This window comes from Hippocampus bargibanti, linkage group LG01 (assembly GCF_051943395.1).
Source record: "Hippocampus bargibanti isolate YZ-2025 linkage group LG01, ASM5194339v1, whole genome shotgun sequence".
NCBI classification, from domain to species: domain Eukaryota; kingdom Metazoa; phylum Chordata; class Actinopteri; order Syngnathiformes; family Syngnathidae; genus Hippocampus; species Hippocampus bargibanti.
The window spans coordinates 6,596,367-6,615,539 of NC_142734.1; the positions used below are offsets into that span (position 1 = coordinate 6,596,367).

Sequence of the window (19,173 nt, forward strand, 5' to 3'; positions counted from 1 at the left end):
GCAAAAATTCGTGCAAAAAGTCCAGCGCCAGGGTTTTTGTCATCGCCACTCAAATTCCGAGACCCACAGAATATTGAGTTTTAGGACTACATAAATATTCAATAGAGAGTTAGAAAACTTGGACTCTCTTCTTTCATCAAAAAAGAGTTAATTTCTAAATTATGTGGGTCTGGTGTTATATGAGCTTGAAATGACGGCGGCTGTCTAAAGTACAATGCAATACATACATATTGGTTTGTATAGCGCTTTAACAACAGCTGAAGTTGGAACAAGGCCCAAACATGGAAAAAGGGTAAATGCTGCACCCTTGTGTAAAAGAAAAAATATTGCCAGAGGCCATGGTCAGAGCTTTATCGGCACCCTAGCATGAAAAAAAAAAAAAACCCTAACAAATTCAGGAATGGTGCTCTATGTTATAGTTTCAATTCTTGAATACATTTGTGAATGGCAGTAAATGAGTTAATACGAAATGAACGGCTATCTGCTCGCCATTCGGATTGAAATCCAACGTTGAGTTTTTGGTGTGAAATCATTCCTCGCCATTTTTTTTCTCCAGACAGCTTCTCAAAGCACATCCCACATTTTTCTACTCTTTCTCCCAGCGCACAAGGTCTCTTGTGCCCCCTCATGACGTCAGAGCTATTATGCTGGAGCACCACCTCCCTTCAGGGAGAAGACTTTACGATTGCAACCTGACACCGTTTCTGTGTCCTATAAGCCACTGAGCTGTAACTCACTTCAAAGGCAGGAGGCATCAAATCTCAGCGTGCCCATAAATTAACCTGTCAGTTTTTGGCCAATGAGAAGAAGGCGTTAAATCACAGCTGTCACACTGGCAGCCAATGGAAAGACGATGGTAGTAAATCTGTCATGGCCGTCTCTGTTAACAGTGTTGCGGTGTGGTTGGGGAATCCGTGGGGAGGGAGGGAATCTGGGCAGATGATAGAAGGAGGAGGGGGATGGGGAGGGGCCAACAGGGGGCTCAGAGGTATGCCAGACTATGTGCTCCTCTTCACATTATTTTGCTACGGCTGCTGATAGAAAACATACATGCAGATTTTAAGTCCGGAAAACAAGGGGCTCATGGAGGATACTTTTTTTCTGCGTAAAACAAGACGAAACATGCAAGGGGGGAAAACTAACATGGGAAACCTCCACAATTTTCTATAAATGTGTGTATGTGTGCGCCGACGATCAACAATGAAAATAACTATTGTTCTTTAATACTATTTTGCATCATCAATGCTTCAAAAGTGTTGAGCGTTCCATAAAAGCAATAATGCAGGAAATCTGAGCTGTCAAGACACAGCACCAGCAGGATTCTGCTCTGTCGGGGGTCAGCGGGAGGGGGCAAAGTCCATTCCAGATGTGTCCCAGTTGCATGTGTGGCCACAAATACTTGCCAACGTGGGCTTGAAAGAGTTTATTTCAGCGTTGAGTGCTTTTGCCTCCCTAATGAATCCGCAAGCATTCTTTTGAAGCGTCCATTCAGGAATGGACTAGAGGGGAAAGACATCACGCCGAATATCTGCGGGATTAACAATGCCCTTGGTGCACCACTTTCATTTTCCTATCAAAGTTGGACGTTTTCATGTCATAAATCTTACAAGTATCATAAAATAACTGGTCTTGGAAAGGCAAAGCTATTCCAGTCCAAAAAGAGGAGGGAGGAGGGAAAAAGGCTGTAACATTACAAAGCCCACCATTTTTTTCCACCAACCTGTAACGACATCCAATAAACCAAGCCAACTCACGTTGACACTTTTATCTGACGTCAACAAAAAATAAACATTAGCATCAAAATTTACAGTCATTTTTGTCATTACAATGAATGCTCTTTTTTTTCGCTGCATAAACAGCTTGCTGAATTATGGCGAAGGCAGGCAAGAGTGCAGTGGTGAAGGTGTTGTTTTTGGCCGGCGTTTTCAGGAGTAGTTGTGATTTTCTGTTCTATGGGAATCCATAAAGAGACCAAGAGAAGCCACCGGGGGCCATAAACCACGTTGAGCTGCAGTTGCTGCATGCAGGCCCAGGCTCATTCCTCCTCCTCCTACACAAGCACACGTGCATAAGCACTGCGCTTCGGCATGACCTTTAACGACCTCCCCCTTTTTTAACCCCCATTCATTCGCATTCGATTCCTCGTTATTCATTCTTATTTAGAGAGTTACTTGGAGTTACGGTCGTATCTTTACCTGGATATTGGTATTACCAAGTCAACGGAAATGTAGTGTAAAATAGCTGTGTTAATTTTAACTCATTCACTGCCAGATGTGCAAAAATGTGTCCACTCCGGTGCCAGGGTTTTTGTCATTGTCACTCGAATTCTAGGACCCACAGAATATTGAGTTTTAGGACTACATAAAAATTCAATTCAGCGTAAGAAACCTTAGACTTTCTCCTTTCATCAGAAATAAAATGTTATTTCCTAAATTATATGGGTCTGGAGTTATGTGAGCTTGAAATGAGGGCGGCTGACCAAACTACAATGCAATATACATACATATTGGTTTGTATCGCGCTTTAACAACAGATAAAGCTGGAAGAAAGTGCTAACATGGAAAAAAAGGGAAATGCTGCCACCTTGTGGAAAGGAAAAGACATTGCCAGAGACCATGGCCAGCGCTTTATCGGCACTCAAACAAGAAAAAAAAACAAAACCCAAACAATTTCGGGAATGGCGCTCTACATTATATTTTCAATTCCTGAATAAATTCGGGAATGGCAGCGAATGAGTTAATACGGCGTAGGGTAAAATATCACCGCGGTCTTGCTCTTTTTCCTGCTCCGACAATATAATGTCACCCGCTTCAATTTATTTACCATCCGAGATCCAAAAGAGCGTCGATGTTTTTGTCAGTATTCACACGGTGCACTCACATAGAGAAGCAAGGGAGACTCACCCAAGGTACGCATCGATCATGTGCGAGGCTCCGGCCCACATGTTTTGGACATGTTGACTGCTTGATCTTTCAAACTATTCTTCCCATTCTTGCAGGGATGGATTTGGTTTATTAAAAAAGGGGGCCAGTTGGCCCCCCTATGTCTGAAAAGGGGGCCAAATTCTAAAATGGATTAGGCCCGATTTAACGAGAGAGCCTAAGTATACAAAATTGTTTGAAATAAGCCAAAATACATTCATTGGAGCATGATATTTCTAAATTGCAAATGAAAACCAATTGAGTAAAATCTATTGTTCTAATATATCAATAATTTTAATTCAAGTCAAAGAATTTCTTCATACATAAAAAAATAAACATGTTCAATTTTTAGTGACTACACAATAAATCGTGTGCTATTTTGACATTCTTCGGAATTGCAGAGAAGACGAGAACAGACAATATTTCTTACAAGCGTCTACTCATCATTCCCATTCGCCACTAAATTCGAGTCATTAACAGCCGTTTTTGCTGCAAAGAATTGTCAATACCCTCCGCAGATTTGATTGTTTCTTAAAAAACGAGAATATATTTGTTTGCTGCCTGTTTTTAATGTCTTTTAGAGTTTTACTCGTGTTCTCACGCTCCAGATTGCAACGATCCGCCATGTTCGATGTAAATAATACAATGCACCATGGGTAAATACTGGTTTCCATTATACCTTTCGACAGTTTCCGGCGTATCACGAAATAGCCCGAGATATACTTTGGAACGCACCGAAACAAATACAAGGTGATTATGGCTCGATATCGATACGTCAAGATGGCAGACGACGAAAGTTCAAACCTCTGATGGAAATCGACCAGTTTTTAATTGCTGTTGAACTAAATTTGTGTCTTTAAGCCGTCATCTGTACAAACCCCTGTGGCCCCACTGATTGTTCCTACATTCCTGACTAACGATTGGCCTATTACACCCACTCCCCCCGGTATCACCTCATCAGCATAACGACCCTCATCAGCATTGCGAAAGTTGCCTAACCTGTTTTGCCTGAACAGGCTATTGTATGAACGATCCAAATTGAACCTCACACCACCAGACCGGTTTAATGAAGGATTTTGTTGTTTTATAAGAATCGCCTCTTTCACCCCCCTTTCAAACCATCTATGTTCTTTCGCTAAGATTTTAACCTCATTGTCGTCAAATGACTGGTTGCTAGCTTTTAGGTGCAAATGTACTGCCGATTGGGGCCCACTAGTATTATCCCTGCGATGTTGATAAAGTCTTTTTTTGAGAATTTGTTGAGTCTCCCCAATGTACTGCTCTTTACAATTTTCATTCTTACAATGTATGGAATAAACTACATTACTTTGTTTTTCATTTGGTAGCCTATCTTTTGGATGCACTAATTAGTGCCTTAACGTGTTTATCGGTTTGAAATAAGTAGGAATTTTATGTTGCCAAAGGACTCTTTGTAATTTTTCAGAAACTCCTGCAATGTACGGTACTGCTACTCCTCTCCTTTTAGAATCTTGAGAATTATTGGTTTCGTTCGCTATTCTTTCTTTCTGACATTTGTTGAATGACCACTGAGGGTACCCACAGTTAGTGAGTGCTCTCCTGATATGTTTTGACTCCTTTTCTCTACCTTCAGTGCTAGTTGGTATTAGTTTAGCCCTATGCTGGAGGGTTCTGATAACTCCTAGTTTATGTTGTAAAGGGTGGTTAGAGTCAAAAAGTAAGTATTGGTCAGTGTGCGTAGCCTTCCTAAAGACTTCTGTTTTTAGCGCTCTGTCCTCTTTTATAATTACTTTACAATCCAAGAAGGCTAGTTGGTTCTCTTGAATGTCCTCACGAGTAAATTTAATGTTGAAGTCTACAGAGTTGAGATGATCTGTGAAGGATTGAATTTCTTGTTTCAGTCATATGTTACAAAGTTGCGCCAGTGGCTGTCAAAATGCGGAAATGGCACAAGGGCGCGTCCCAGATGCATCCCTGTTCTTGTATCATAACTAGAAGTTACCGTGCTTTTTTATTTTTTTATGATGTTGAAAATATGATCAGCGGGTGGAAGCAAGTCACTGAGCTCACAGCGGCGCTTCCTTCCACTTACGTAGGCATGCAGCAACAACATCGCGTCCATTCACTCTTTCATTGCAGTTCATAAAGAGGCTCTCATTCAATGTTCTGAATCAGACTGGAAGCAAGCCGAGGAGGTAATAAGCCGTCAGAGCAGAGCCGAGAAAGGCCTTCATTGACTACTTAATTGTAATGGAGCAAACACACCAAGCCCGGGCTTGTATCTGCATCTGCTCCACAACGCCCTGCATTGAAACTCTTCCAGAGCGAAGCTACTAGAAATTGTGTGGATGAAATAAAAGACAGGACAATATTTGTGCTTGTTTAAAAAAATGGGAGAATTCAGTCTTAGCCCTCATTTTTGTAAACTTTGTTAACGTTGAAGTCAACGTGTCACTGTCCTCTAGTGGACTCATTGGTTAAGACAGTTACGATCTCCCCTCTTGGTTTTCCAATAAAAACAAGCCTTGTGTGCACTTCATGATTAGTGTGTGCATGCCTCCCAGACATGAATGAAAGACGTAAAGTGAATATGTTCCGACATCCACAAGGGTCCAAACCCTTAGCTTCAATCAAGGATATACAATTTCACAGAGGTGGGGAATGCGAACTTCATCTTTATTTGATCCTCTTAACCGGTGGAAGAGTTACAATATTTTTCCTTAGGCCATAAACTTTTATTTCTCACATTTATTACTTGTTGCAGTCTAACATTACCCAAAATGTGTTTAAGGTGTGTTTTTTTTTCTTTAACACTCGTGACAATAAGCATTTGTTTTATATACTTTGACGTTTCGACAAAACTGCCAAGTCTAATAAAAAAGACAGCAAGCAGAGAATTTTCAGTACTGGCTATATGTTCTTCTATTAATATTTTTCTGACGGAAAACATGCTGCAACATGTCAATTATGATTTGAGGGAATAGTTTGAAAGTGAAGAGACATCAAAATGAAGGAATAAACTGGAATCACGTGCTCACCCACACAAAAATAAATAAATCCACTGACTGTAAAGTGTCCTTGGGAGTTTTGAAAGGCGCGTAGAAATTAAATGTATTATTTTTAATATCATGGTTGCAAATTTGGGGAGAATCATTACACGCTAGTTCAAGTTATCTGTGCGCATTCAATGTGTGGATACCGTTTGGAAGAATGCATGGAAGCATGACATCTATTCCCGGTAATGTTCATTGCATATCATGATCTAGTGCCCATTCTGGAACCATTTCAATCTGCGATTCATCCTTCATTTGCATTCAAATGAGTGCATGACGCTAGAGTGGGAAGGTGTGGAAGAATTCACACAATTTATGATGCATGGCGGAAGAAGGGGAGGAATGAATCAATTAAGACCTCATAAAACATGCACGCATACATGAAAAGCCAGGAAACGAGTCTGATCATGGCAGCATGAAGGAAAATGTGTCCGGTCACAAGCAAACTGTTGCACTGTGATGATAAAAACAGCAGATGGAGCCCTCGACTCTATTGAGGTTTCGGGACAAAAGCCAGTGGAGAGCAAAGTCATTTCGAACTGCTCACAAAGGGAACAGGGAAAAATGGCCACAATGGGACAACCACACAGGAAGTGACAATAAAATGTTGGACTCCATCAACAAAAAAAATGTATTCAAATTGTCTACTGATGAAGAAATGAAGTTCCGCAATCAGTGATGACATTACAGTACTTTTTGACCAACGAATCATGACAATAAAAGGGCAATGTTGTCACCATGCTGAGATTGATTAGCGACCTTGGAGCAAGACGATGGCTTTCGTCATGAAAATATACAAAGAAAACGGTCCAATCCCACGGGTAAAGGGAATGTAGACCTTACCTGAACCCGCTATTCTACAAACAGCTGTACAGAAAGGATTTTTTTTTAACCAAAGGAAAAGACTGGATGCGCCAGCTCACAGCAGTGATTGTAAGAGAGGAAGAGGAGGATGTGGATCAGTGCCATGATGAGCAGGCTGTGCAGCGGATCTTCTGCTGCGACTACCGGAGAAGAGACCACTTGATTTGTTCTTTGGCAGACTGAAGCACCTGCGAAGGAAGCATTGTTTGAAACAAACACATACATGCAGGGATGCATCTGGGAAATTCAAAAAGGGACCAGTTTGCCTCCTTGTTTCTAAAAAGGGGGCCAAATTCTAAAATGGATGGTGCCCGATTTAACTACATCGCCAAAGTATATAAAACTGATTGAAATAAACCAAACTACATGAATTGGAGCATGATACTGTATTTTCTAAATTGTAAATCTAGTCAAATCTATTTTTCTAATATGTCAACAAACAATTTTAATTCAAGTCAAAGAATTTATTCATACATAAATTAAACATTTTCAGTTTTCTTTAGTTGCTATATAATCTTTGCTATTTTGATATTCTACAGCAGGGGTCGGGAACCTATGGCTCGCGAGCCATATATGGCTCTTTTGATGATTGCATATGGCTCGCCGATAAAACTAAATACATATTCTTGTTTTTTTCACCGTTCATTTCCTGTAGGGGCTGCAATAGGCGGAAAGTGAAATTTTGATTGGAGACACTGACCTAGGTTGGCCGAAAGCGCCATTTTGATTGGATCATAGTGGCCGTCATGTTGAAACAGGTAAACACCCCTTTAAATGAGCCCAACTAATGAACTTCAGCGTTAATGCACCGGAGCATTAGAGGAGAGGAAATGTTCTGATTCTAATTTGCAATGAAACAATACCATCGATGAAACAGTCGAATGTCAGTGACATTTTAACAAGCCCCATGTTAACGTTAGCATCGACATACTTCTGCGAGAAGTATATTGCAGATGGCAAGTGTGGAAGCTTATGAGCCGTGTGCAGGCTAGCTAGCAGTAACTTCGTCTCCTGACTGGCAAGTTGAATTTCATTCCGATCGTTTGCCTGGATTTTTACCAATCACGAGGAACGGAAAACCATTCATGTTAACGGTGAGTACTATCACAAAGTTCTTTTAAATGATACATTCTGATATTTTGTTGAAAAGTGGCCACGCTTGCGTGCGTGTTCACGTGCGTGTGTGCGCGCGCCCGTGTGACTCTCACTGAAAAACATTTCTAAATATTTTACTTTTATGGCTCTCTTAGTCAAAAAGGTTCCCGACCCCTGATCTCGCTGTTTATTAACCAACACTACAACGTTTTAATTGCCTGCCATTCCACCATCACTGGAGGACTTTTGGTCCCTTTTCAAACAACTTAGGGGAGAATTTTGGCTAGCATTAGCAGGTAGCCTTTTGTTACCACATATTTGACTATAGATATGCATATTTTGAGTTACACAAATTCTAGTATAGTGTAATTCCTCTACAACAAAACCTACATGGGTGAATATACCCCTTAGTGTGAAAAACTCTTCATGCATTAAATCCTTTCCCACTTTTCTGATACTCCAACAACGAAAAATCTCCCTGTTGCTTTATACAAAATATTTTTATCTACCCTGGCCTCACAACGAGATTCTCTACAATGAAAACAAGCCTTGCACAAAAGTCTAATCTAACATCAGCCTACATCAACTCCTACTGCTTAGCTCGGAAACGGCACCATTAAACACCACACTGGTTTACACCAATGTTGCATTGCTGAAATGGCTACAAAACGGGCCTTTGCAGACCAAGGAGTGAAGAAAAGCAAACCTTTAACGCTTTTAAGACAGGATAAATGAAAGATGTAGGAAGCAGAGTAAAAGACATTCTGCTAGAAATTGATGTAAGTGAAAGTGAATGATGACGGTAAGTTTCACAATTTCATTCCTTCTTTTTTACTTTCCACATGGGTGATATGAAGTGCCAAATAAGTGTATGCATCTGATTAAATTTGCGTTTGTCAAAAGTCTCCTTATGTGAAAAATTTCTTGCTGCAAACATTATTTCGTTGTAGAGGAGTTTCACTTAAAAGCACCAGTGTCCAGTTAGTAAAGAAACCTTTTTCTTTTTTGCAGGAGCACCAGGTCTGTTTTAATGTACATTCAACTGTTGAATTCCACTGTCTTGAAAAAGTAAAACTCGTAAGACATGGAGGTTTTACCAACCTGGGTGACAGTCTGCTCAGTCAAAGGCACATCATCCCCCTAAAAAAAAATAAGATCACAGCAACGTCGCACAACATGAACAAACAATCCAAGAGGAAAGGAAGAAATCTTACTCTGAGAGCAACACGATGAACAACTTGCTGAGGGTCACTCTCGAGGATCACGCTGTAAGAGGCAACAAAATCAAGAGTCAGGCTTGAGAAAACCCTCATTAAGACGCTCACGATTAACTTACCCTCCATCGACGATTTCATCCACAGCAAGGAAGAGCCCCTCCATGTTGTCCAACAAAGCCCTACGCTCAACATTTTTTCTGCAGTTTTAAGAGAAAATAAAACATGCTTGTGCTTTTTCTGAACCACTCTGAAAATGACACGTTCGATATCAAATGTTAATTACATACCTTAACATCTGACTGAGGGAGTCGAAAAGGCAGTTTAGAACAGCCATGAGCATCAGCTGTTAAATGAAAAAAGAAGACAAATTTAACAGAAATTGTTTACAAGCAATTTCACAAGAATCGTCGATGGATGACGACAACATCAATGACTTCATTTTTGCATTGGTGTAATGTGGTATCCGTTTTTCTTTGTTGAAGCACATATGAATGTTAAACAAAACACAAACAAGTCTTAGTGGGTAAAAACGTGGTTGTGACAAGAATCACACAAGCTTAAATTAAACTTACCTCATTTTCATGTGAACTTCCAATCACATAAAAGAAGAGGTCAATGTTGCTCTTGTAGACAACGGTGAGGCCTTCGAGTAATGCTATCTCACCTTGTGACACATATAGTAAACATTTATTCTCCACATAATCTAAACAGGCAAAATGTGCTTAATTTCTTTATTTTGTAAATAGCATGACGACTCTTACTGTCTGTCCGATGTGTTTTGTTGAATATGTTCTTCTCAAAGGCTTTCTGTTCTTTCACTGTGGGGTATGTGTCATCATAATACTGTCGGTAAATGGAAATGGGAGCAATTAATGTGCAACCAATAAAATTGTCCAATTTTAAAGGAATAACCCATGTACATCATTTTTTCTACCACACCTTAGCATAAAGTCTGTCTCCATCATTGTCCAGAATAAGAATTGCCTTCACGGTGTACAAAGATGGTTCCTGTTTGAACAACACATCGTTACAAACAATAAAGTACATTTTAGAGTTTAACACGAGCTGGTTGTGTCACTTCGACTAGTGGAGACAATCACCAGTGGTCATTATTCCTGAACGACATAAGGATTAAAATAGCCAAGAAGAAAGACAAATAATTTGAAACAACCATATAACATATTGTGGTCCATTGCTTTGGGCGATATTAAAGGTGTAACGGGTGAAACTGGACACTTCCACATCACCAGAAGCCACGAAAGCTACGCTAACCTGCCGGAAGCTAACTACTTGACCTACAGTTTGGTCCATTTAGCTCCTGGAAAGCAAACGAACCAACGCAGTCTGTGTGTTGGAAATAATATTACAGTGCCCAGTTACAAACCAAAAGTTTCTTTGACACGGCGATGGTGCGAAAATCAAGATTAGACGCTGCATTACCAATATGTGAGTATCCATCTTGTTTCGCAAAGCTTGTGTAGACGAGCTTCCGGAAGACACGTGACAGGTTCCAGGGCGCGAGTCTCTTTTCTATTGGCTGACACGTGATGGTATAAGGGAGAAACAGGAAGTCACATAAACCAACGACAATGTTGCGAGGTAAAACAAACCAGCTGTCTTCTTTTCCCTAAACACAAGTGACAAGTGCATTTATTTATTTATTTATTTATTTATTTATTTATTTATTTATTTATTTATTTATGTTTTTATTTTTTTATTTATTTATTTATTTATCAGAAACAGAATCATCTTTATTGCCAAGTATGTAGAACACACAAGAAATGTGTTTCCGGTCGAACACGCTGCACTAGTATCATTATCAAAAAAATCACAGAGGCACTACACAGTTCCATTTGGGCTACTGTTCAAAGAGTTAATGGCTTGGGGGAAGAAGCTGTTTAAATGTCTGCTGGATTTGGTGCGCCTGCCTGAGGGGAGTAGCTGGAAAAGGTGGTGGGCAGGGTGCGGAGGGTCCAGTAGGATTTTCCGCGCCCTAGTTTGGTTCTTGCAGTGTGCAAGTCCTCGATTTATTTATTTATTTATTTATTTATTTATTTATTTATTTATTCATTTATTTGTTTATTTGTTTGTTTGTTTGTTTGTTTGTTTATTGATACGTTTATTTTGAGGGGTGGTGGTGGGGTTTTATGAATTGGAATTAGCTATTCAAAAGCTCAACTGCATGCATTTCCTTTAAAAGGACACGGGCGGTGCTGGAGTGAATCCGAGCTGACTCGGGGAAGAAGGGACACGATGTGGCGTCACACGTGCCGCGGCGATGACGTGGGTACGCCTTAGAAGTGCACCTATCAAGTCTGCACCTTTAATGTTTTTCAAGTGACGCATCTCCCACCCATGCAAAAGCGTATATAAGTAGCCTCACGCCGGGCCTCGGATGGAGATCACAGCACGGCAAAATAACTTTCTCGACTTCACACCACGATCAAGTTCTTGGAGATCTGACAACTAACCAACTTATGAACACGTAGAACTAAAATGGCACAGTTAAGCTGTGAGTTCCCATTAACATGACAGAATAATGGTTTTGTGCACAAGTAGATACCCAAATATGTGAGTAAATTGAGCATCATGATTAATTCTGGACACTGTAAAAATGTTCCTATGGGAGGGCATTGGGGGTGGGGCTGCAATGAGATTTCAATTTTTTTTAACTAAAATATGTATGAACAAAGCTTGAGAAAAGGAGACCATTTTGAAAATGTGCAACAATGGTAAATGTTAAAATAAATATTTTAAACAATAAAATAACTTTGACACAAAGGTGCATCACTGATATGTTTTCAATTTCCAAATCGGACAGGGACATTTTTCGGTGGAAAGTTTACATGTGGATTACTTTGCTTCGCTTCTGCTCATCTTTCCTTTTTTTTTCAATACCCTCCTACATTCAACCAACCCCAATTATCCCACCTCCCACTTCTGGGAAGCATTGGGAAAACCAGGCCAATGGGGTTTTCCCTGTATCTCGCTCTATAAATGACATCACATGTTGGCTGGATTATGAGATATTTTAAATTCAGAGTTACAAAAAAAAAACATAGCTGTGTATCGTGGGTAAGGCAGCAGTATTGTTTTATTGAAAGGAACGCATAAGTATTTGAATTCAAAACAACATTGCGGGCTACAATGACTGTTCAAAATATTTTTATAGTTAAACCGTGGATTTCAAATGTGTATAGAAAGTCAATGATTCCTAACCAAAGTTAGGTGACAATTGCCAATGAGTGGGATGCAAAACAATTAAAATTTTACAACTATGGACCGCGAGGACCATGGAGCAACGCATTTAGCCATTCAAATAATTACAAATGACTGTAACTGTCTGTTGACGTTGCCAAGGAGATGCTCAGTTATAATTGGGATTCCTGCCCCTCCAAGTCAAAAACAATAAAGGTCAACACCAACCATAATTTGTGGATATGGGCCCCTACTATGTGGAAAGGTTAGGGCCCAAGGTCAAAAAGGCCTTGAAGCCCTGTGACTCCATGAGGGAATGCTGGATAACATCCATTTAACATTGAAGTGATTTGGAAAATTAATGGATAAACATTCTGACGAATGCATGGATTTCAAACATTGTTGGGCCATTCCAGAATTGAAGCACATTTTACATCGCACCCATTGAAAATTCAAAAAATAATCAATAATAATAATAATACAGTAAAGTCTCGTTATATCGATATTCAAGGGAGTCCGAAAAAATATCGATATAACCGGGACTATCGATATATCCGACCCTGTTTGCATGTAATTTTCTCCGTGCGTGCATAGAAATAGTATCGATATAACGGGACTATCGATATATCCGATATCGATATAACGAGACTGTACTGTAATAATAATAATAATAATAATAATAATAATAATAATAATAATAATAATAATAATAATAATAATAATAATAATAATAATAATAATAATAATAATTGGATTGGATTTGCCATTATTAGTCTCGCAGTGGAGAAATTACATTTCACAGCAGCAAAGTGATGATAATAATAATAATAATAATAATAATAATAATAATAATAATAATAATAATACATTTAATTTCTAAGCGCCTTTCAAAACTCTCAAGGACACTTTACAGTCACGGGATAAGAACTTTTTTTTGTGCGGGTGAGCAGCGGCTGCCATTCGCGCCAGCGTTCACTCTACTTGGAAGTAACACAGCAGCAAAGTTATGAAAGGAAGCGGAAAGGAAAGAAAGAAGTAGAAAAACAAAATACTTAAACACGCCTAACGTGGTTTCTGAATATATTTATTTTATCCAATATCAAATCTAAAAACAACTAAAATGTAACTTAAACTGAACTTCAATTTTGTAAATGTTATTGGTTTCATTGTTGCATCTTACAACCATGCCAACATTTGTTTTAACAAGCATTATATTTCAAATCAGAACTATTATTCATGGAACATGTTTTCCACAACATTGTACATGCAACCCATCTAGCGCAATCTTTTTAGTATGGGGGAAGAGAGGAAAGCAGTTAACTCATTCACTGCCAGATGTGCAAAAATGTGTCCGCTCCGGTGCCAGGGTTTTTGTCATTGTCACTTGAATTCCAGGACCCACATAAAATTGAATTTTAGGACTACATAAATATTCAATGCAGCGTTGGAAATCTTAGACTCTTTCAATTGGAAAAAAGAGCTAATTCCTAAATTATATAGGCCTGGAGTTATATGAGCTTGAAATGAGGACGTCTGTCCAAAATACAATGCAATCAATACATATTTGTTTATATAGCGCTTGAACCACAGCCTGTGGAAGGAAAAAAAAACATTGCCAGAGGACATAGCCAGCGCGTTATTGGCACCCAAACATGAAAAAAATCAAAACCCAAACAAATTCAAGAATGACACGCTACATCATATTTTACATCCATCCATCCATCTTCTGCCGCTTATCTGAGGTCGGTTCGCAGGGGCAGCAGCTTCAGTAGGGAAGCCCAGACTTCCCTCTCCCCAGCCACTTCTTCTAGCTCATCCTGGCGGATCCCGAGGCGTTCCCAGGCCAGCTGGGAGACATAGTCTCTCCAGCGTGTCCTGGGTCTTCCCCAGGCTCTCCTGCCAGTGGGGCATGCTCGGAACACCTCACCAGGTAGGCGTCCTGGGGGCATCCTAATCAGATGCCCGAGCCACCTCATCTGGTTCCTCTCGATGTGGAGGAGAAGCGGCTCGACTTTGAGCCCCTCTCGGATGACCGAGGTTCTCACCTTATCTCTAAGGGAGAGCCCGGACACCCTACGGAGAAAGCTCATTTCGGCCGCTTGCATCCGGGATCTCGTTCTTTCGGACACAACCCATAGCTTGTGACCATAGATGAGGGTTGGGATGTAGATCGACCGGTAGATCGAGAGCTTTGCTTTTTACCTCAGCTCCTTCTTCACCACGCCAGATCGGTACAAAGTTCGCATCACAGCAGACGCCGCACCGATCCGCCTGTCGACCTCTCGCTCCCTTACACCCTCATTCGTGAACAAGACACCCGGATACTTAAACTCCTCCACTTGAGGCAAAATCTCCTCCCCGGCCCCCGGAGAGGGCACTCCATCCTTTTCCGACTGAGAACCATTGTCTCAGATTTGGAGGTGCTGATTCTCATCCCAGCCGCTTTACATTCGGCTGCGAAACGTTCAAGAGAGAGTTGGAGAGGTCCACTTGAAGGCCCCAACAGTACCACATCTTCTGCAAAAAGCAGAGATGCTATACTGAGGCCACCAAAACGGAAACCTTCAACGCTTCGGCTGCACCTAGAAATTCTGTCCATAAAGGTTATGAACAGAATATTTATAATATTCATATTTTCAATTCTTGAATATATTTATGGATGGTAGTGAATGAGTTAATCACAAGAGGCCGGACTTAATCCTCAAACAATAATGGTAAGCGCAAAAGTAAAATAAGATAACTTTATTATACTATACTATATTTAATATTATTAATCAACAAGCTCACTTCATAATTGTCAGACCACATCACCGTTTCAAAGATGTACTGTACTGTGTGAAAGATCTCACCATTGATCTTGTGATCTTTCACACAGTCCATTTTTGAAACAATTACGTGATCCTACAATTATGAAATGAGCAGTTGTGCTTGTTGATGAAGAATATTAAATACAAAATAAGTTAGCCTCTTTTTCGTGACCTTGTGCCAGCATAACCACAAGTTCCTTAGTTCCTTCCTTTGAATCAAGAGTCCATTTTATCAGCAATAAGCAGAACATCCGGTAAGCAACATCCTCCTTTCCCTGCCTTCGCTCTTCATCGCTGCATACAAGTATTCCACATTCCATTTATTATTCTTCATACATAGATACGTAATATGTTATTTTCAATGTATTTATTGTGTTCTCTGAATAATAATTGCACACAGTTGATTTCACTCAAACATGATTACAGTAATCTCATTTTTAATGCTTTTCCATTTTGAACAACAGGAAATGTGTTAAGATCACGTTTGAGCTTTAAATGACGATTGGGAACAGGCTTGTTGATGACATGATAGTGGAGGCGTTAAATGTGTATATGTAATTATAAACATTTACAATCAAAAGGAGCAAAAAGGCATAAAGCACCGATTATTCAAAGCATTGAAGAAAAAAAATTGGAATTTCACACCAAAAAAATCACTAATGCTTGAAATTAAACGTAAGCCGATTTGGATTCGAATGATGGCATGGAGTATGGAGAACGTTGATCCAAAGCATACCACATCATCCGTCAAATATGGTGGCGGTAGTATTATGGCATAGGCATGTTGTGGCTGCTGCAGTGATGATGTGAGTTCCTGGGAATCACAGTCTCCTCGGACATGAAGTGGGAGTTCAACACCAACTCCATCCCGAGAAAGACCCAACAGAGGATGTAATTCCTGAGGCTGCTGAAGAAGCATGTCCTGCCACCGTAGGTGCTATGACAGTTTTACACGGCAGTTATCAAATCAATCCTGTGTTCTTCCATCAGTTTGGTTTGGGGCTGCCACAAAAAAGGACATAATCTGACTTCAATGGACAGTTAGCATGGCGGAAAAAAATAATTGGCTCCGCCCTACGCAGTCTTGAGGACGTGTACACTGCAACAACCAAGACAAGTGCATGGAAAATTCTACTGGACCCTGCGCACCCTGCACACTACCTTTTCCAGCTATTCCCCTCTGGCAGGCGCTACCGATCAACGCGCATCAAATCCAGCAGACACTTAAACAGCTTCTTCTTTCTGTTAGGATAATGCTTTTCAGATTGATACTAAGGTATCATGAGCATTTACAATGCTAGCAGTTGATCTAATTGGCCTATCCGTCCATCCATTTTCAGTACCGCTTATTCCTCATCAGGGTCGCGGGGGGTGCTGGAGCCTATCCCAGCTGTCTTGGGCACGAGGCAGGGGACGCCCTGAATCGCAGGGCACACAAAAACATACAACAGCCACTCTCGCACTCACACCTAGTGTCAATTTGGAGTGTTCAATCAGCCGACCTAGCATATTTTTGGAATGTGGGAGGAAACCGGAGGACCCGGAGAAAACCCACACGGGCCCGGGGAGAACATGCAAACTCCACACATGGAGGTTGCAGCGGGACGCGAACCGGCGACCTCTGCACTGTGAAGGCGGCGTGCTAACCACTCGACTACCGGGCCGCCTAATTGGCCTAAATGTTGTAAATTCTCCAAAATCAAATGGGATTTTCATTAGGTGAAACCTTTGAAATCAAACGTGAATGTCCAAACTCAAACTGTGTTTTATTTCAATTCCATTGGCTGTAACCACATAAAAAAACTCACATTCTGGTGTGTTTCGAATTACAGTTTATATCAACCTACTATCAGAATTACGAAATCTAAAAGTTGTTACAAAGCATTATCTTGATTGAAACACATTGAAATAGATGCGGGCTATCTCGGGACATTTAGCAAACTGTAACTGAAGGTTCCTCATTTGCTGCCACTGGAGTTGTGATGTGTGAAAACCATACATGACATACAGTATATTCTCCGAAACCAAAGAGAAACATTCCTTTCAAGAAAACCCCACTCAGTTCACTCATATACATTTATTTACATGAAAGGATGCGTGTTTCTTGTCAGACAATTTGTACCAGTGTATATTTTCTTCAATCAAGGGAAAAAAAGCTGACAGGCAAATGGGAAATCAGAGATTAAACACAAAACCCACACACATAAATATACAGCTATATACATACCGTGTGTGTGTGTAGCAATATATGCATATACATACATACAGTGTGTGTGTGTGTGTGTGTGTGTGTGTGTGTGTGTGTGTGTGTGTGTGTGTGTGTGTGTGTGTGTATATATATATATATATATATATATATATATATATATATATATATATATATATATATACACACACACATATATATATATATATATATATATATATATATATATATATATATATATATATATATATATATATATATAGTTCAAATTTGTACAGATGACGGCTGAAGAAACCTTCTCATCGAGGGACCACTCCTGTATGACTGAGAGCTTACACAGACGTATTGCTGCAATTATATATTGTTTTGTTTGTTTGCTTAAAAAAAAAAACAAAAGAAAGCGGGTGGGCGTTAACCTGAGAACTGTGTCCATATGTCCAAATCCAAAAGTGCTGAGTGAGGTCACAGTAATAACATGGTTGTGTTGGCGGCTTGTGGTGCTGGTGGTTGAGTCAGGGGCTTGATGCGAGGAAAGCTGGGAAGTACTTGGGAAGTCCCTGACTTGATTCCTGGTACATGTTCACCTTGCTTGACTTTTTCAGACGCCTACACCGTAACGATTTCAGCAATTAAAAGAAGAACATGTTTCTGGTTTCACTTTATTTCAGCGACAAATACTACCATTTGCATTTTGTGACATAGCTGCAAATGCAGACTCTTTTCAGCCGTAGTAGTGATGTCAATATTTCATGAAACGTTCACAGCACACATTTTGCATGGTGTTATACTACTACTTCTACTACTACTTGTACTACTATTACTACTACTACTACTAATACTAATAATAATTAGATTGGATGGGATTAGCCTTTATTAGTCTTGCAGTGGAGAAATAATAATAATAATAATAACACATTTCATTTATAAGTGCCTTTCAAAACTCTCAAGGTCCCTTTACGGTCACATTTTTTCTGTGGGTGAGCAGCGGCCGCCCACGCGCCAGCGTTCACTCAACCCAGAAGTAACTCAAAGAGATAGAAAGCTATTTATCTGGTTAATAGATAGCTAATCGATAGATAGCCAGATAGATAGAAAATAGATAGCAAATAGATTGATAGCGAGGTAGCTAGCTAAATTTACATTTCACAGCAGCAAAGTAATGAAAGGAAGAGGAAAGGAAAGAACGAAGTATAACCTCTGGCAATGTTTTTTGTCTTCCACAAGAGGCAGCATTTTCCATGTTTGCGCTTTGTTCCAGCTTCAGCTGTTGTTAAAGTGCCATATAAACCAATATCGATGTATTGGATTGTATTTTGGACAGCCGCCCTCATTTCAAGCTCATATAACTCCAGACCCATATAACTTAGAAATTAACTATTTTTTTCTGATGAAAGAAGAGAATATAAGGTTTCTTATGCTGCATTGATTGTTTATGTAGTCCTAAAACTCAATATTCTTTGGGCCCTGGGATTTCAGTGAAAATGACAAAAACCCTGGCACTGGAGTGGACACATTTTAGCACGTCTGGCACTGAATGAGTTAGCAGAAAATACAAAATTTCCTGCGAATTTTTTACAACGGAATTGGTCAAAAAACATTTCCAACACCGAAAGAGGACAGAGAAGAAACATGAATACATGTGTGAAATCATTGTTTCGTGTCTTTTTCGTTTCATCCTCGTCAGTTGTGATGTCACAGAACATTTCTGCTGCACATTACAATCTGGGTAAAATATTGTTTCGACTTTGCTAAAGGAATGGTTATATGTAAGACACACTGTCCTCCCTAATCTCCTTATCCTCACCCTCACTCTGTCTTGATTCCTGCTTGCTT

General features: G+C 39.9%; 1 protein-coding gene across 1 annotated transcript; it reads right to left on the reverse strand.

The window, feature by feature from the left end:
• Positions 1-5,555: 5,555 nt before the first annotated feature.
• Positions 5,556-10,643, reverse strand: copz1 (coat protein complex I subunit zeta 1). Its single transcript, XM_088992598.1, has 9 exons — positions 10,570-10,643; positions 10,069-10,137; positions 9,891-9,972; positions 9,702-9,793; positions 9,417-9,472; positions 9,249-9,326; positions 9,127-9,178; positions 9,014-9,052; positions 5,556-7,005 (listed from the first exon to the last, which is right to left on the reverse strand). The coding sequence occupies exons 1-9, from the start codon at positions 10,585-10,587 to the stop codon at positions 6,958-6,960; spliced, it is 534 nt and encodes a 177-aa protein (XP_088848724.1). The 5' UTR covers positions 10,588-10,643; the 3' UTR covers positions 5,556-6,957.
• Positions 10,644-19,173: the final 8,530 nt, after the last annotated feature.